At 39.9% G+C, this 20,032-nt stretch overlaps 1 protein-coding gene and 1 long non-coding RNA gene across 2 annotated transcripts; one reads left to right on the top strand and one right to left on the bottom strand.

Moving 5' to 3' along the window:
• Positions 1–306: 306 nt before the first annotated feature.
• On the bottom strand, positions 307–4,714 carry LOC144318683 (uncharacterized). Its single transcript, XR_013384739.1, has 2 exons — positions 4,633–4,714; positions 307–419 (listed from the first exon to the last, which is right to left on the bottom strand). It is a non-coding gene; the product is annotated as an uncharacterized LOC144318683 (long non-coding RNA).
• On the top strand, positions 833–19,997 carry CD53 (CD53 molecule). Its single transcript, XM_077905827.1, has 8 exons — positions 833–992; positions 12,916–12,995; positions 13,962–14,138; positions 15,617–15,691; positions 16,230–16,325; positions 16,844–16,924; positions 18,205–18,288; positions 19,131–19,997. Exons 2-8 carry the CDS (start codon positions 12,933–12,935, stop codon positions 19,200–19,202), a joined length of 648 nt encoding a protein of 215 aa, XP_077761953.1. The 5' UTR covers positions 833–992; positions 12,916–12,932; the 3' UTR covers positions 19,203–19,997.
• Positions 19,998–20,032: the final 35 nt, after the last annotated feature.

Here is a 20,032-nt window from a genome sequence, read left to right on the forward strand (position 1 = left end):
TCAAAATCAAGAGTGGGTTGCTCAACTGATGGAGCCACCCAGGCACCCCCAACTGCTATCTCTTAGCTGTATAATCTTGGGCTAAATATCTAACCTATTTGAGCTCTGTTTTCTCATCTATTAATGGGGATATAACAGTAACTAGCAGGATTATTATTAGATGTTACTATTAATAAACTGAAGCTGAGAGGTTGAGATTTGCTCAGTATCACACAGCTAACAGAGATGAAGCTGGGATTGAAACTCAGAACTTTGGGGCTCTCTTTACTAAACAAATCATTTTTACCAGTGTCCCTTGGATTGTACCTTGGGGTTTATCCTTGACAATATCCTTACATAAGTAAAATCCAGCTTTGGAGACAGAAGTCTGAAAATGGTATCCCAATCCAACAGGAAACTAGAGATCTTCTGGAAGGCAGCTGGAGGGAGGGTGGGGAGAAGGTCAAATGAGGCTTAAAAGACATTCCTGTCTTAGTCCTAGAAAACCTTTAAAAATAATTATTTTGGGGTTCTACTCCAGTTTCCAGCTACCAAATGGGGGGCCAGGCATACTTATTCTTGAAAAGACTCACGGGTAATTCTGAGGCACAACTTTGATTGAGAAGCACTGCCTTTTTCTAGACAGAAATCAAGGCTAAAATCACCCCAGAACCTACCAGTGCTCACTGATTAGTACCTGAACCACTTTGGTCTTTGACTTTTCCTATGTTTCATAGAAGCAAGTTTATGTATTTGGGTGGGTCGTGGGAGTAGATGTTTAAAAAGCCACAGGGGAAGGATTGCACCTCTAAGGCTAAAGAGGGCAGGCCAAGCCTCACTTCCTCCCTCTCTTCAACTGGGCTTCCTGTTGTCAGTGTGAGCACATTTATTTTCCCTTCACTTCTCCTTTTACACAAATAGCCCCTGACATCCGTGTTACCAGCCTTATTGTGACCTCCTCAAGAATAATCACCAAGCCTGCCTAAGGAACTGAAGAAAAGTGCCTGCAAAAGGTAAGATTGGTGACATTTTAATCTGGCTTGAGAGCAAAGACCTGAACCATATTATGTAAGATAGAGTATTTTAGGATTGTCTGCATACCTCTTAGTAGGCCTAAAATCTCCTGCAACTTCTATTTTTCAAATATTTAATGCAGGAAAATAAAAAGATAAGATCCTAGAACCCTTCAAAAGACAAGCAAGCCATAAAGACTTTCATTAACCAGGTTCCTATTGTCTGATACCTCGCTGGGCCAAGGCATTCGTGCTTTAGAACCTAATTGCTTAATTGCCTCAGAACTTGAATTTCTGTGAGTTGTCATTTTTGATGCCTGGAGCCTTCTGTGTGATATGATATTGGGGAGATTTCATACATGCTCAGGTCTCTTAGAAGCCTGATTTTGTGATTTTAAAGTGAGGAGAGAACCAACAGCCAGAGCCATTTAGAAAGGCAGCTGGGAGATGGCAGTTCTTAATTCAACAAGTTTTCATGTTGAATTCCTCACTGTGATTCCTCAGGGCCACTAAAATAGGACAGCTGCAAATGACAACACCGAGTTCAGAGTCAGGAACATAGGGCATGCCCACTGCCTGTATATCAAGAAGTAAAAGCTGAACACCCCTAAAGAGATGCGTAGATTGTTTTCAGACAGAAAGAACGTTGTGGTCCTAATGGTTCTGCTGAATAAGCTTGTTCTTGGTATACAAAACATAAATATTGATAAATGTATTATGACATGCACCAACCAACAAAATTTGATATTGTAATGAGTTCTAATTCATGCCCTGTAACTAGTGACTGGGGTCTTATGGACTCAGAAGGTCATAGTCAAGCTTTTGGTCTTGACTTTCTGTGACCACCATAGTCATTACTGGAGGTCAGGAGACCATGGGAAACACTAAATCAGAGCTTTCTCCTTCCAAGACTTGCAAGCATCTCAACTGATTACGCCCTGGGGGAGAGGAAAATCTTCCAGAAAAATACTTACACACCTAACAATGGAGGATGGCAATGCCACTGGGGGTTCTAGATTCCCAAAGTATCTCAGGGGCCATTAAGCCATAAATTTAAAAATAAAGACCAGATTTTTTATTTTATTTTTAAAAGATCTTTGAAAAGATTTTTTAAAATTTATTTGAGAGAGCAAGAAGGAGCACGGGGAGGGGGAAGGAGCAGATAGAGAGAATTTTAAGCAGGGGTTGAGCACAGAGCCGGATGTGGGGCTCTATCTCAAAACCCCAAGATCATGACCTGAGCTGAAACCAAGAGTCAGATGCTTAACCAACTGAGCCACCCAGGTGCCCCTTAAGATTATATTTTTAAGTAATCTCTACACCCAATGGGGGTTCAAATTTACAACCTCCGGATCAAGAGTCCTATGCTCAACCAGCTGAACCAGACAGGCACCCAAAGACCAGACTTTTTAATGAATTCATTTACTAATCCTATGTTAAGTGCCTCCTGGGGCCAGGCACTGTGCTTTGGAAGATTCTGGTGGAGAGACAAAATAGCAAGGTAGAGATCTGTCCTGAAAATAGTCCTGCCCTTAAGGAACTCCTGTGAAAGATAAGAGGTGTTGGAGTTTTGGAAGAGGATTGAGCAAAAGCATTCTTAGCTGCTGGCTGAACAAAAGTTTTGCTTTCTCATCTCCACCGGAATCTGCACTGTTTTGAAATTGTGGTTGGTTTGGAACAGAGACTGAACTGAAGATTGATTTCCTGTGTTTTCTGTGTGGGCCACAGAAAGAGTACTTAGCTTATAAATGAAAGGATTGGACACCTTTATACCCACAGGGAATGATTCAAAGCCCATTCTGTCACAGCTAGTGCTGCATAAGCCACTTCACCTTTGATAATTTTCCAGCATAAACCAGCAAAGTGAAACTCCAATGGTCTTTGGTTTCTGGTGTCCTCAGGTTGACTTGTGACCACCCAGAGGGCTTCAGACTCCAAATCTGAAGCCCTTCCTCAGTCCCAACCCACAGCATTTGAACAGGTAGGCATTGTGCTGTGTCCCAGAGAAACAGGGATAACTGATGGGCTTATCAATCTCAAAGCATTTGTAGATTCTGGTGTGGAGTACAGACACAACACACAAATACAGCACAATGTGATCTTTTCTATAATGGAGGTAGGATGTGCACAAAATGTCGGAGATGTGTAGGAGTGTGCCTTGGAGAGGAAGTGACTGCTTTCATTCATTTACAAAGTACAAGTTTGCTATAGAGACTGGAAGTAACAGCATTCCAGATGGGACACTGTACATACACATTCAAAGAGTGTGAGTTGCCCCCTAGATTCCTTTGAAATGAGAATAAGCAAGCAAGACCATAGTACAGGCTTTGGCTGCAGGATCACAGGAGGCAGAAATCTCTTTCTCCTTCTTGGTTCTAGAACCAGCACCTGAAAGTGAGAGGAAAGATCAAACAACCTGGCGGGTCCAAGATCTAGCCCTGGCTGTGGCTATGCCTGAGACATCAGAACTGATGGGGTGTGGCTTGAAATGAGAGTGAAGGGGCCGATTTCTTACTCCTTAATCTCAATTTCCCCCAGATTAGGGTAAAGATTGGAGCTCTCTGTGAGGTTATGATCACTGTCTCTCAGCTTCTGTTCCAGGAAACGCTGTATTGATTTAGTTACAGTGGTTTGGTTTGTGTTCCTACATTAGTCCTCCCCCAGTACCTCCTGTACTGAATGAGCATCCAGTGTGTGCAGATCACCCTGGGCCCACAGACTGGGTATCTTCCTTCAGGAAGCTCTGGGACTGAGCTGCTACTGCAGGTACAGAGCACTGAAGCAAATTAACAGAGAAACAAGACCACTACACAGAGCAGGCCTCCCAGGGTGGCTGTTGGACTAGAGGAGGCAAGGATTGCAGCTAGAGTGTGAGTGTGGGAAGGCTGTCTGGACATAGGCTTTGGGAAGAAGGAAGCCATTTCCAAAGGCATTGGGTGAGCACTCAGAGTAGAGACCATGGATCTCTGTGTTGGGATACAGAGGCAAGTCCTCTATTCATTCCCCACATCACCAGCACACAAGACTCTTCCTGCCCAAGCAGGAACCTCAATACATCATAGCTTCAGCCATGAACTGTTGTAAAGGAAAAAGTGCCACAAGGACACATTTCTACAATCATTTAAAATAAGAGCACTATTTTCCAAGTGTTAGAATGTTGTTACTTAAATAGAATTTGGGATTATTTAGGTTCAAATAAAATGTTCAACTTGTAGTGAGAGCCCAGAAAATATCAGCTCTTCATAGAATATTCCAAACTGCTTATTTCCAGGTAAGGTGAAACTTGTCCAAAGTCATAAAACTAGTTAAATAGTAATTCCTGATTCCCTATGGAATGCTCTTTTCTCTCCATTATACTATACTCTCTTTTCGTATAAACTTCCTATTAAAAGAGCATCATCAGACTGTTCTTTGTCCATAAATTTTCAGTGCATTTTAACATATGCAAACATTTAAAAATGCAACTTAGTCATAAATCTAATTGATCAGAAGTCAATATGATAGCAAATGAAATATTTGAAATATATTTAATTTGTCACACTTTCATTTGACATTTTATATTTCAGGAGAACTAGATTGAGGCATAGGATATTTTGATACCTTACATCTTTTAAATTTGAACTCATGGGTTAATACTCACTCTATTAGGAACAACTAGAGGCCTTAAGGAATTATCCCATGGCTCTTCTAAAAACAGCTCTTGTGGAATCTCAGAATTTATGCCATCAGGGAATTATGATGTAATGACTTAAAGATCAGAATTCCTAAGATCATTTACTCATATTCAATGTTCTCTCTCTGTCTCTCTTTAAATTCAGACTTACAGAAAACTTGCAAAACTAGTACCAAGAATTTCTGAACCCTCTTCACCTAGATGTCCCAAATATGACCATTTTTGTCACATTTTCTTTATCCTTCCTTGGCTTTCTCATTTGGGAGTAATTGCTGGTATGATATCCTTTTCCACAGAGTGGTTTACTACGTATTTTCTTTTCTTTTTAAAGATTTTATTTATTTATCCATGAGAGACACAGAGAGAGGCAGAGACATAGGCAGAGGGAGAAGCAGGCTCCCTGCGGGGACCCTGATGCGGGACTTGATCCCAGGACCCTGGGATTGCGACCTGAGCCGAAGGCAGACGCTCAACCACTGAGCCACCTAGGTGCCCCTACTACGTATTTTCTAAGAACACAAACGTTCTTTTACATACCGCTGTATAATAATCAACATCAGGAAATTGACTCAATTACAATACTGTTATCAATCTATAGATTTTATTCAGATCCCATCGGTTGCTGATTAATATCCTCATAGTGACTGGAAATCTCTGACCACACCTTGCTTTTAACTGTCTTATTTCTTTAGTCACCTTCTACCTGGAGCAGTTCCTGAATCTTTTCTTGTGTTTCATGATATTGATATCCTTGAAGCATACAGACAAGCTATTTTCTAGAATGTCTCTCAATTTGTTTTGTCTCATATTTCTTCATGACTAGATTCAGATTATTCAGACTTTTGATGGGAATGCCACAGAAATGGCTTTGATTAGCCCACACAGAGCCTTGCTCATGCTAGATATAGCTTGCTTGAATGCACCATAGATGGGTCTCCAGGACAGGGACCATCCACAGCAAAATTCTATGTATTTTTTTTTAAAGATTTTCTTAAAGCTTTCATTTATTTATTTAAGAGAGAGAGAGAGAGCACGAGCCAGGGCAGCAAGGGGCAGACTCACCACTGAGCAGGGAGCTGGATGCAGGGCTCGATCCCAGGACCCTGAGATCATGACCTGAATCGAAGATAGATACTTAACCAGCTGAGACACCCATATACCCCAAATTCTACATATTTTGGGAGTAAGGAAAGAGAACCTCTAGAAAATGAGCCTCCAAGATTATCTGGATTCGTCTTTCTTCATTTTTTCCTCTCCTCTTCACTTCTTCCTTTCTCTCTTCTACAAATCACCAATTTCTCTCCCTGATGGCAGCTTTGAAAAGGAAAAAGTTTTCACCAGACCACAATTTCAGGGAGGACTAAGATGACAAACACGTTACTTTGACAAAGTGATGGAGAGAGAGAGAGACAAAATTAATGCATAAATGTTGACAGTTTGGTTTTGTTTTATTTTTGTGCCACCTTTCCCTGGTGATTATTACTCCCTCTGAGAGAGACGTATTTGCATAACCCCCATTTCTCCTCAGCTACCGTTCACAGGGATTCACACTGAAAACTGGATGGAATCCTCCTACGGCTCACACTGCAGGGGGTGCGTTGGGTTGGGAAGCGGGAGGCACAAAATGGAGCCCAGGGAAGCGGAAGAATGGTCGGCTGGGAAGCTGAGAGACTTTGCCTTGTGCCGTGTGCTTTGCTGTTCATTAGCTGGGTGAACAGTGCCAGTTACACAGGCTGTTTGAGCCTTGGATTTCCTGTTTGCAAACCGAGGCTGTTGACATCTAAGCTACAGGGTTGATGAGAGGATTATAAATAAGACACATTCATGAAGAATTCAGTATTTTGCAGGGTTCAATGAACTCTATCATCTGTTTAAATTTATTTTGCCCTTATATAGGGGACCCTTGTAGAGAACAGATTTTCTTTCCTATTTTAGAAAAATCTTTTGTGGGACGCTTGCATGACTCAGTGGTTGAATGCCTGCCTTTGGCTCAGGATATGATCCTGAGGTCCTGGGATGGAGTCCTGCTTTGGGCTCCCTTCAAGGAACCTGCTTCTCCCTCTGTCTGTGTCTCTGCCCCTCTCTGTGTCTCTCATGAATAAATAAATAAAATCTTAAAAAAAGAAATCTTTTGTAAATCAAGGTCCCACTGTTCTTCACTGACGAACCAAACACCTTCACAGGCTCTGTAGAAGTGGATAGGAAGCCAATAGTCACCTTACTGAATACTTCGTTCATCTGTGTAAGTTGGCAAATAGATCCATATATATAGAAATGTCTAGAAAGGTGTTCACCAAAAATGTCAATGGTGATTATTTCTGGGAAGTGGATTTCAGAAGATTTTATGCTTTTGACTTTGTATTTTCTTTATTGTTTGAATTTTTTATAAACAGTGCATAAAACTTTTTTTTAAGTATTTACCAAAAAATGAAACAAGCAAAAAATTATTAATAGGCCTTCTGGCCCCTGATGTATTTTATTCCTGAAAATCTAGCAGAAAGCCCAGGGTTGCCCGTATGAATGGACTGGTAGTAAAGCTCTAACATGATCTTTTTTTTTTTTTTTTAAAGATTTATTTATTTATGATAGACATAGAGAGAGAGAGAGAGAGAGAGGGTCAGAAACACCGGAGGAGGGACAAGCAGGCTCCATGCCGGGAGCCCGATGCCGGACTTGATCCCGGGACTCCAGGATCGCGCCCTGGGCCAAAGGCAGGCGCTAAACCGCCGAGCCACCCAGGGATCCCCCACCAAACATGATCTTTTAGTCAGTGTTCATTGAGCCAGGCATTCATCCTGAGCGACCCAGGAAATGTCATCTCGCTTAACCCCCTGAACAACATGTGAACTGCATGTAAATATCATCATTTTAAAGATGAGGGAAATTGTGAAAGAGAGGTTACACAAATTGCCCAAGGCCACATTTCTGGCATGTGGCATGGTTTGAATTCAAAACTAGATCTGTCTGATTCCATTACTAGTGTTTATCAAATTGTGTTTTGTAGAACAATGTGTTCTCTGAGCTGTTTAGCCTTCAATATAAAAACAGGTTTATAGTGACAATGTACATTAGTATATAATGAGCTTCTCAGAAGTCATTCATTAAAAGAACTGTTTATTGCTTTTTCTTTTATTTTTATTTAATCCTATTTACTTCCAAAATTATTTGATCATGGATTCCTTTCATTCCCTATGGTTCTGTTTCGTTGCTTGTTTTTGTTTGGGGAACACAGATTAATATCTCATAAATATAATAGTATATGTAACACCAAAGCTGTCTTGCTGTGGCACCAAGATTGGGATCACATAAGGCTGGATTGAATTGGTAGCTTCTTGAAGCTTCTATCCCAACTTTAGCTACTTCTAAACTCGATTGCATTCAAGACTAGATTTGATGGCTCTGAAAGAACAGGTCAAATAAAAAGGAAAGATTGAACTAGAAATCCACAAGACAATTTATTAGCCCAAGATCTTTGCTTGGAAGGAACTGAAAAGTGAACTTTATCCCTGGCCTGCACGAGGAGCTGTGGGAGGTGGCCACAGCTAACTGGAGTTTGGTCACAGAGGTTTCCTGGAAGCTGACGTCAGGGACTTTCTTCACAGAGCCATGAACCATGCAGCAGATTTTGACTGCAAAGAGGTGTCATTTCTTCCAGACCAGGGGGGTTTAAAGGGGCAGGAGCCCAATAACTGATGAAGTTAAAATGAAGAAAGGAAGAGGAAACAGTGCCATTCAGTCTGGTTAATAGGAAAACTGGGACATACACATGGCAATAAAAAACATACACGTGTAGTGACAATCTTTACCAAATGGGCAGATTTTCTCCTTCAAAAACCTGGGGATTTGGGGGAGTCTGAGCAAATGAAAAGTCAATGAAGGAGAAAGAAGAGGCTCTTCTTCCCATCTGTGAAAGGAAAAAACTCAATAAGGATATCCACATGTCTGTGGGCACTTCATTAGTTGGTGTTCTGTGGACCATTTGATTACAGGAGCCTAAAGCAGTGATCATAGGATCCTAGGATTTGGGGGCTGAGGTGACCCTAGAAGGCATCTGGTCCAGTCTTCTGTGTAAGTTATCTGTCCACATCCAAAAGATTAGTTTATTGGCAGGATAAACTCAAGCCCAACACAGTGTAATGTTCATTCCACTATACCAGATTATGTAGAATTAATTGACAAAAGCTTATTGAATAATCTTACTTTTTTAGTGTAATCAAGGGACTGTGTTGGATCTCGAGGATTCAAAGATGAATAAACTAATTCCTACCCTCAAGGAGTTCACATTCTAGAGACAAAAGAGATAATTACAAAATAAAGAGGCTAGTGCAATAACAGAGATGTGCAGGTATTACGGGTACTCCTTGTAGGGAGTGGGGTTGGGTGTGGAGAAATAGACTCAATCAATGAGGGCTTACTGGAAGAGTGACACTGGAGCTGAGTGTCAGGATAAATAGTGGCTAACCAAATTAAGGTGTCAGAAGGGTAGAAAAATGGTAAATTCCAACAAAGAATCCTATAACCACAGGTAAAAAAAAGGAGGCACTGAGACAAGTGGTCAGTGTTGCTTCCAAGATTTTAAAATAGCAGCATTATCAACAATAGCCAACTTATAGAAAGAACCCAACTGTCCATCAACTGACAAATGGATAAAGAAGATGTGGTATATATATCAACAGAATATTACTCAGGCATCAAAAAGAATGAGATCTTGCCATTTGCAATGACTTGGATGGAGCTAGAATATATGATTTCACTCACATGGAATTTAAGAAACAAAAAAAGATAAACAGAGGAAAGAAGGAAAAATAAGGGAGGCAAACGATAAGAGATTCTTAATGACAGAGAACAAACTGAAGGTTGATGGAGGGGAGGTGTGTGAGGCATGGGATAGATGGGTGATGGCTATCAAGGAGGCACCTGTGATGAGCCCTGGGTGTTCTATATAAGTAATGAATCACTGAGCTCTACTCCTGAAACCAATATTATACATATGTTAACTAACTAGAATTTGAATAAAAGCTTGAAACAAACAGAAATTAATATTGTTCTTCTTCTACCATAAAAAAAAAAATAAATGAATATTTGGGAAAAAAGTGTTGGCAAGGATGTGGAGAAAATGAAGCTTGGTGCACTGTTGGTAGAAATATAAGTTGGTACAGCCCTTATGGAAAACACTCAAAAAGTTCAATATAGAACTACCATATGATCCAGCAATCTCACTTCTGGAATAAACTGGAGTGAATTGAAATCAGGATTTCAAAGAGATACCTTCATTCCATGTTTATTGTAGCATTATTCACAATAGCCAAGATATGAAACCAATCTAAATGTTTATCAATGCATGAATGAATGAAGGAAATGTGTTACATACGCACAATGGAATATTATTTGACCTTTAAAAACAAGGAAAAAAAAGAAAAAGAAAAGAAGGAAATCTTGCCATTTGTGACAACATGGATTAACCTGGAGGACGTTATGCTAAGTGAAATAAGCACAGCAGAGAAAGACAAATATTGTATTGTATGACTTATATGTGGAATCTAAGATAGTCAAACTCATGGAAGCATAGGGTCAAATGGTGGTTGCTAGTGGCTTAGAAGAAAGGTAAGTAGGGAGATACTGGTCAAAGGATACAAAGTTTCAGTTGTGCAAAATAAATAAATTCTGGAAATCTACTATACAGCATAGTGACTATAGCTAACAATATAATATTGTACATTCAGAACTTCCTAAGAGGGTGGATCCTATATTAAGTGTTACTATCACAAAAAATAAAAATAATAAGAATGGGGATGGGAGGAACCTTCAGGAAATGATGGATATGTCTATGGTCTTGATGGTGGTGATGGTTTCATAACTGTACACTTACCCCAAACTCATCAAATTGTGTATGTTGGTATGTACATCATTTTTACATGTCATGAATATCTAAAATAAAGCACTTTTATAAATTAAATAAATAAATAAAAATTAAAAAAATAAAATATAAGACACAGGATGTTGCCATGAATTTGGAGAGATAGACAGGGCAAATTAGGAAGGGCTTTATGACATACACATACATATATAAAACCATCACTACAGTCAAGATAATACACATTCATCACTTCCAAAAGATTATTCATGGTCTTTCATCATCCCTTTCTCCCACCTCTTCCTACTCTCCTTTTCTTTATCTAACCCCCCGCCACCACGACCACTTTCCTCTACCTCTATCTCTAATCATTGACCTGCTTTCCATTGCTATATGTTAGTTTTCATTTCTAAAATTTTATATAACTGGAATCATACACTATGTACTAATATTTTTGGTCTAGCTTTGTGTATCCACCATAATTATTTTGAGATTCATCTATGCTGTGTTGTGTAGCAACAGTTCACTTCCTTTTATTCCTGAGTAGTACACCATCGATAGCTATATCTCTATTGTAAGATCATTTAATCTTCACATCCATCCTAGGAGATATAAGTATTACTCCCATTTTACATAGGAATAAATTGTGACTAGAAATGTTAAGTAAGCTTCCAAATCTAGTGTAGCTGTTTAATGGCATATGAGAGAGTTGAATTCAAGTTTGACTTCAAAGCCTATGTAGTAAATCATCATATTTTTCAAAACATTTATTTATTTATTTATTTATTTATTTATTTATGAGACACATAGAGAGAGAGAGAGGCAGAGACATAGGCAGAGCGAGACACAGGCTTCCCGTGGGGATCTGAGGAGGGACTCAATCCCAGGACCCTGGGACCATGACCAGAGCCAAAGGCAGATGCTTAACCACTGAGTCACCCAGGTGCCCCATCATACTGTTTTTTAACTTCCCAAGTATATACACACACTTATAATCAAATGAATTTTATTTTAACTTAGCTAAAATATTGATGAAGAATTAAGAATAATCCTGAGGGTCAAAACAAGAAGGAGAAAGGGATAGAGAAGGACATAGTAAAGGAAAAGGAAAATAGTATGAGATAAATATACGTATTTGGTCTATTCAACAGAGATTATTGTATTGTGGAACACAAATAGCTCATCACACTTACAACAGCCTACATAACCTATCCCTCAAGACCATCTGATTTCTGGATATCTTGATACTGTTAAGAGGGTACAGGCGATGGATTGTGTAAGCAATCTATACACTAGAAAAGGCATAGTTCTAATAGGGAAAAAAACAATAAATTGACGTTCTGCTTTATATAGCAGTCTTTTTTTTTTAATTTAAAAAAATTTTTTTTTAATTTTTTATTTATTTATGATAGTCACAGAGAGAGAGAGAGAGGCAGAGACACAGGCAGAGGGAGAAGCAGGCTCCATGCACCGGGAGCCTGATGTGGGATTCGATCCCGAGTCTCCAGGATCATGCCCTGGGCCAAAGACAGGCGCCAAACCGCTGCGCCACCCAGGGATCCCTGCTTTATATAGCAGTCTTATGTGCAATTTTAAAATGAGTGACTCTATAGAACCTAATTGTGTCTGAGAGAAAATTCAAAATTTGTATCCAGATCTCTAGAATTGAGGAAAAGCCTCAATTTCTAGTGTCCTTGCTGAGAAAATGAAATGATATATATATATAAAATTATATATATAATATATATAATTATATATATATCAAAATTCCATTGCTATCTCTTTTCTTTCTCCATTGAATATTAGATAGCTAGTTTTATCTCTGCTATCAGATTGATATCTTCTGGAAGATAGCTACTGCTTAGTCACAGTTATATCTTCCACAGAAAACATCATAAATGTTTCTTCAGTAAAAGAATGAATCATACATAGGTATGCTCCCCCATTTTCATCTGGAGAGATTTATAGACCAAATGTAGTATGTACATGATCAGGAATTGGCTGATCAAGTCACTGAGTTCTCCACAACTGATGAATTCCTGACCCCTGGGCTGCCTTCTTGAATAAGTGCCCAAGCATTAGTCTCTGAGCATTGGCCTAGAGACCAAATGTGATAGAGACTGTGATTCATTCTCCTCTACAGTGCTTAATTCAGTGATAAGCATTCTTGGCTTGCTGAATTGGAATGAAAGTGAGTGTCCAAGATAAACCAACTGATACCTTAGTTCAGAAACTGAGAGAACAGGGAGTTTGGAGAAATTTCCTAGAGAGTCACAGCTCAAACCTGAGGTGGTGCTGGAGCTCTTGAACCCCTGAATATATCTGTCCTCCCTTCACTGGTGCCACCTTGCAGAGCCAGGTCACTTACTTACTCTTTTCTTCCTTTTACTTTTTAGAGCAAGGATTTCCCAGCATGGGCATGAGTGGCTTGAAGTTGCTGAAGTACGTTCTGTTTTTCTTCAACTTGCTTTTTTGGGTAAGTGTGCCTCTTCTGAACATGGCTGAGCTCATCAAATCCAAGCTACACTCTATTTCTCTCTCCTCTGCTGAAGAGCCTGCTATGGAGAGCAACCCATGCATGTCTGAATGGCATACCCCACTTACAAGAGAATAATAATTTCCTCCCCTCTTCTCATCCCACCATAGTATAAGCCTGTAAAATTGAAAAGTACTAGTGCAGTTATTTATAGGCATGCTATTTCTCTCTCTGGGAACTTTAGGCTACTAGGCTCACTGCTGACATCTATAGGTGAGAAACCTGAGACTCTAAATTCTGTGCATAAATGACACTTTCTTACTTCCCTCCTTCTCCGAATCCGTTGGATGAATAGCTGATTGGAGAAGAAATGTGTGGGAAATATCAAAAAGGGAGACATAACGTAAAGACTGCTAACTCTGGGAAACGAACTAGGGGTGGTAGAAGGGGAGGAGGACGGGGGGTGGGAGTGAATGGGTGACGGGCAATGGGGGTTATTCTGTATGTTAGTAAATTGAACACCAATAAAAAATAAATTAAAAAAAAAAAAAAGAAAGGGAAGTCACCTTTTCTGGGAAGGTTTCACTATGCCAAATTCAGCAACTGAATTTCAAATATAGGATGTTTGTACTCATGTGTCTATGAGAAGATCCTTAAAAGTTTGGCTTCTCTAGTTTTCTTCCTAGCAGGATAAACTTCTCAAACAGGGCATCATCCCCTGTACATGATTGTGGTTTCCAAAGGGAAGACCATTTGTAAGCTATTGTGGGAACAAGGAGAATGGGATCTGAAGCATGAAGATACTATATCACTCACAGTGAGCTTCCTCTGGTATCTGATATGGGTAGGACGAAGCATGAGTGGGACATCATGACAGTCTTGATAGAGCTAAGGAAAGATGTGATTCTATTTTCAAGTGAGAATGTGAACAGATATTCAAGAGTATTGTGGGATTCTTTCTTTCAGTTCTGTGGCTGCTGCATTTTGGGCTTTGGGATCTATTTCCTGATCCACAACAACTTCAGGCTGCTCCTCTCCCTCACACTGGGCAATGTGCTTGTCATCGTGGGCTCCATTATCATGGTGGTTGCATTCCTGGGTTGTATGGGCTCCATCAAGGAGAATAAGTGCCTGCTTATGTCGGTGAGTCTCTTGCAGCAGTTGTGGTACCCTAAGTAGAGGGACATGATGCCTGAAGCCCCAGGCAAGATGTTTCTTGGTGGCTAACCTATGGGCACAAGGAAATCATAGGATCATAGGTTTGACACCTCAGGCCAGCCAAATTTATCTAGATCAATAGTATTTTGTTTCTGACTTGGGTCACAGGATAGGTAGAAGAGGACATTGCTATCTTCCTTGAGATTCATTTTACAGTGTTAATAATGACCCTTGTCATAATTTCCCTTTATGGCATTTCATTTCTTCAAATTTGGTTGAAATCAAATGTCATTCATCTGCCTAAATGCTTTTCACATTAGTATGTATTTTTAGGATCTGTGTCAGAATCACCAACTGATGGAAAATCTAGTCTCTAGATTCTTCTTTGTACTGTGACCCTTCTAAAATGGTAGAAGATATTTATCTATCTCAAATCTGCACAAGATACATGACAGAATGATGACTCAACTTAAGCGAGGTCTTAGGTGGCAGCTATTATGTAACATGAGAGATGCTAGAGCTTTTCAGTTGTTCCCTGTCAGTTAAGTGTCCTGAAGAACACATTTAGGCTTAGGTTTTGCCTGTAAACTCTATGAAAGAAGAGCTCCTTGTATCTCTAAGTGTACCCAGAACACTGCTTGATATAACAGTGTCACCCATCCATAAATAAGGGTTCCCAGTTGCTTTGGTTCTTCCTTAAGTCATTTAATTAATCTTCTTTCCCTTATGGATCAACCCTTAAACCCTTAAACTGGAGCCAAGAGATAGAGCAAAAACATTCCCATCCTCAGTTCCTGGATTAATGGCAAAATATGGGGGATGTTAGACATAGGGAAAGTGTTAAACAGATTTAAGCAGTCAAAATTAGTGTCGGGATAAAAAAAATGAAGGAGAGGGAATCAGTGAAAATGTGTTTTCTGTAGCATGTGATTAGCATAAAGGGAGTAAGCATCTACAGGTGGAGATAAATAAAAGTTAGGACTGTGATTAGAATACCTCTTCTCCCCATCTATAAAGAGCTCCTTTCAACTTCCACCATCACCTGTCCCCCACCCCAAACTAGCCTTGATCTTGCTGAAACAACCAGGCCCCAAACTCTAAAGACACATAGTTTAGTTTAATGCTCTTTTGCTCAACTGTTTCAAAAAGCTGATGCCAAAATTGCTTCACTGATTTAACAAATAATGTTGCATACTCATTATGTGCATAGAGCTGGATAGGCACAATGGGAAGGGAAACACAAAGTTAGAAGACAGCTGATCTGCCCTCTAGAGATTTGGAATGCAGTTGTAGAAAAACATCACATATATTCCTCACAAAACAAGAGGCTTATGAAGATCTGGGCAAGCAGGAGTAGGAACCTCTGCACATGTGCAGAGACACACCTGGATACTGCCAGGGTGGAGTGGGAATGAGGGAAGAACTAGAATCAGTGCTGTGAGCATGTCTCTGCTTTGCCTCAGTTCTTTATCCTGCTGCTGATTATCCTCCTTGCTGAGGTGACCTTGGCTATCCTGCTCTTCGTGTATGAACAGAAGGTAAGCTATAAAGAACACAATTCATTGTTGTGTTTCTGACTATGGAGAAGCTGGCACAAAATAAGTCCTGTAATAGAGATACAGGCAAACTGGAAGGATGGAAGAAAAATTAATTGTAAATGGAGAGAGGAAAAAAATATCATCAAAGAAATTGTAATTGAGTCATGCTTTGAAGGAAAAATAGGAAGAGAGGTAAAAACAAGCTTATTTTCCTCCGACTTCTTTTTCTCCATGTGTTTGGAAGTAGAAAATGTCTGCTTCCATGCCTTAAGGAGCCCATGTTTTGATTATCTGTCCTCTTGTGAAAAAACAGAGTTCTGGAAGGATGAGAGACTACTATGTACTCCTTCCTAAAATGCCATCTCAGTCTCAGCACTACTCCCTGAATATAAACTCCCTCTCTGCACGTCCTTAGCTCTGAGGAGATCATTTGAAAGGGAGGAGCAAATGGAACCACCAATCTATATTAGAAATTGCTTATTCCTTGAACTTACCTGCTTTTTATAATGTCTTCTCTGCTGGCATATGCCCTACCTAGCTGAATGATTATGTGTCTGAGAGCCTGACTGACAGCATCAAGCAATACCACTTGGACAACAGCACCAGAGCAACGTGGGATTCTATCCAGTCAGTTGTGAGTACAGCTGGACTCCTCCTCAGCTCAGCCCAGACTTAATTTTCCAACCTCAGTGCCTGGGGATTAATGGAACTTACTTTCTTGAAATGTTTAGAATCTAAGGTCTACAACTCTTAGGTCCAAAATAATGTTTAGCAGTCACAAAGGGGAAAGCACAGGGATCAATCTGATTGGTACAAAGTTGTCTACACTCTCTTACCCTTCTCTTATTTCCAGATAGGCTCATTATCTAAGCCCTACTTAGATCTAAGGAAGACCCAAACATGTCAGACTGAATCCCCTGAATGCTGTAAAATGCAAATAAGTTAAAGCCGCCCTTTCTACCTCAAGGAGTCTTATGTGAATGAAATGGTATAATAGATTTGAAAGTATTTTGTTCTAAGGGGCCATAGTAGTCAAGCCAATTCTGTGTTTTCTGCTAGAGTCAGATCTGAAGGGACCACCTTTTTGCCAAGTTCCAGTTTTCTTTCTGTTGACTTTCTAACCATCAAATTTTGGGGGGATTTGGCTTTTAGCTGCAATGTTGCGGTGTAAATGGCACAAGTGATTGGAATGGTCACCCACCAAAATCTTGCCCCTCAGATCCACAAGTTCAGGTAATTTTTTGTCAACTTTTCTGTTATTAATCTCTTTGGTTAAACTTTCAATTATCTTAGAAACTCCAGTCATATAGGACTTAGTCCTCCCAACAAAAACAAGGAACATTGGACAAAATAGAAGCTAGGAGGACAACCTAGGTAACTAGACAAATTAGACAAAAGTTGTCCAGACCACTAGATAAAATTTAAAAAAGGAACAAGCTCATTTAGACTAGAGATGGCATCACAAATCTTGTTACCCTAAACTATTACATTAGAGTAGAAAGTTTATGTGATAGTGACAGAGAATTATATCAATATTTTTCTTGAGCAAGAAGTTGGTCTTGGGGCAGCCTGGGTGGCTCAGTGGTTTAGTGTCGCCTTCAGCCCAGGGCCTGATCCTGGAGACCCGGGATCAAGTCCCACTTCAGGCTCCCTGCATGGAGCCTGCTTCTCCCTCTGCCTGTGTCTCTGCCTCTCTCTCTCTCTCTCTCTCTCTCTCTCATGAATAAATAAATAAAATCTTTAAAAAAAAGAAGTTGGCCTTATGATTGAAAGTAAAAGTTATAAAGTTGTGGTAGAAAAGCTTCCCTTCTTTCTGTTTCTCTGCTTTTCTTCCTTGAAATGGCAGCATCCAGCACCTTGGTGAAATGAACCATAAGTGAAGGAGACTGGAGTTAGGGGAGAGACAGTTGGTAGAACTGTTGAAACAATCTGCCCACTTAATTCAGACCTTCAGACTAGGCCCAGAGAAGAAGCCAAGATTATATTTCAACAACATTAAGTTCCTAAATTCCTGTTACCCCATGTTATCCACCTTGGGATTGTTTGAAAATCTCCAAAAATTTTTAGTTCTATGAGGAAAGACTAAGACACCCACTAACTAGCACTGCCCTGGAGTTTGGAAGGGCCATGATAGGTTTAGGTTTTAGCAGAAGCTGAAATGCAGCCAATCCTAGAATTGCATAGGCCATATCCCCATTTATTTGTCCCAAGTCAGCAGAGGATATTCAAAGATAAGGATATCTATTGCTGAAAGGCCTCTGAGGAGCTAGTTTAACTCAGTTTGTAGAAATATCGGACTTTTTTGCATTAGGTGCCACTGTGATAATAACAACACCAGAAAAGTCTCTGGTTTAATATTCTCTACTTTATGCCTATTTCTTCATCCATAGGAAGAAAATAAAAATGGCCTAAGACTCTTGGCATAAGGCAAAATATAAACTATCTTCTGAAATTATCTTCCTGATAAAGTTGAATAATACAGTGGTATCATTTGTACTTGTAATTTTTTTTAGGGTTGCTATGCAAAAGTAAAACTGTGGTTTCACTCCAATTTCCTTCATATTGGGATCATCACTATCTGTGTATGTGTGATCCAGGTAAGAACTTAATCATGGGACTTTTGTGAAGATTAAATTAGTTAAGTCACATAAAGTTTTAGAACAGTACCAGTTACATAGTACATGCTCAATAATATGAGCTTCCCTAGTCATGTAGCAAATGATGACATTACCAATTTAAGGCATACAGAAAATATGCTGCAAGATCTACACGGTCAACTTATCCCTAAGATATATGAGTGCTTCATAGTCAAATTAGTAGTCATCAAGCAGACCCCTACTTTGGTCATTCACTCAGCTGGTAAAGAAAAGCTTGTGAGGATAAACACTCTATGTGAATAATTGGCCTTGTACACCAAGCAGGAGCTGTTGATAAAAATTATAATCAATTTCCTCCTTGTTTCTTTGCTTAGTATGGTTAGTCAGGGGTGAATTTGGGATAGCTTTGTGTTCTTTTTTATTAGGTGACATCTCTACTATTTTTACACCCAAGTGTTTTGGGTATATCACAGAATAGCTAAGATTTAATCAAGAAGCTCAGAAGGAAATAATTTATCTCTGCTTAGAAACCAGTCATTCTCAAGGCATGGGTAGAGATGATTCATTGCACAGAGTGTTGACTTGTGCAGAACTTGACTATACAAGTGACTTCTTAATGATACATAGATGTCCCAACACTCTATCCTCTACCCTCCTGACACCATCACCCCCACTACCATTCTAAAGCTAAAGGAGAGAACAGAGAAGGAATTGGAAGTAATGGCAGGAAGGGTGGTTCTAGTGTGATAGACACTTTCTTTTTGTCTGGGGCTAATCTCAGCGGTTGTGGAAAAGATGCCTCCTCCTATGAAGACCTCACATTTTCCCATCTCTTTTCTCAGGTGTTGGGGATGTCCTTTGCGCTGACCTTGAACTGCCAGATAGATAAAACCAGCCAGACCTTAGGGCTGTGACATCCTACTGCCTTGTGCTGGAGAGGCTTATTTCATCTCGGGAAATGCAAAATCACTTATAGCACAAAGCCCTAAATGATCACCTCCTGGCCTAGTGTCTTTGTCCCCCTCTCATCTTTTCCCTGTTTTGGTCCCTGTCTCATAGAACCAGAGAAGAGGGTGTTGGCCAGGCATTTCTCATCTCAGGCACCAGAACAACCATCTACCCACTCTTGGGGGCAACTGTGTCCCTCAAGGTGGTGACACTAATACCTGAGCAGTTTTGGACATGAGAGGCCAAGAGAACCTGTGGCACTAATGAGTCAAGATCAAAGGATGGGTCTGGGACTTTAATTTTTGCATCTTCTTGTTGTCAAATAAGGCTCTAGTTTAAATCATGCCCAGTACACTCTCCACCACCAAGCAAAAGACAAGCTGAAGGGAGCTCTGGAGCCAGACTCATTGGATCACAGTCACAACCCTCTGCTTCCTTTTGGCTGGGCCTAGGCCTTAGGTACAGGAATGACAGAGTACTCTTTCTCCAAACGGTAAAGTTTCTTGCAACTTCCTTATTAAAGGGCCTTATTGATTCATTCTGTCTTTCCAGAAGAAACTGTCCAGTGATTCATATCCTGCCTTCAGCCAATTTCTTAGCCTTTGAGTTTTATAGCTATGGAAGAACTCAGCAAAACCAGTATTTCTGGTGGTTTAGCTGATAATCACATTTATAAGAATTCTGGTATTATTTCTCTATCAAATAAGGTTTGTTAATGTACTATTTTAATTCTTCAATAAATAAAATAGTTTATGATCTTAGTCATTACATTTTCATTTCTATATCTCAAATATAT

This window comes from Canis aureus, chromosome 8 (assembly GCF_053574225.1).
Source record: "Canis aureus isolate CA01 chromosome 8, VMU_Caureus_v.1.0, whole genome shotgun sequence".
Lineage (NCBI taxonomy): Eukaryota > Metazoa > Chordata > Mammalia > Carnivora > Canidae > Canis > Canis aureus.

Coding starts and splice junctions, on each gene's coding strand:
- CD53 (XM_077905827.1), top strand. CDS start 12,933: ATGGGCATGAGTGGCTTGAAGTTGCTGAAGTACGTTCTGTTTTTCTTC. Junction 12,996..13,961: donor TCTTCAACTTGCTTTTTTGG/GTAAGTGTGCCT, acceptor TCTTTCTTTCAG/TTCTGTGGCTGCTGCATTTT. Junction 15,692..16,229: donor TCTTCGTGTATGAACAGAAG/GTAAGCTATAAA, acceptor TGCCCTACCTAG/CTGAATGATTATGTGTCTGA.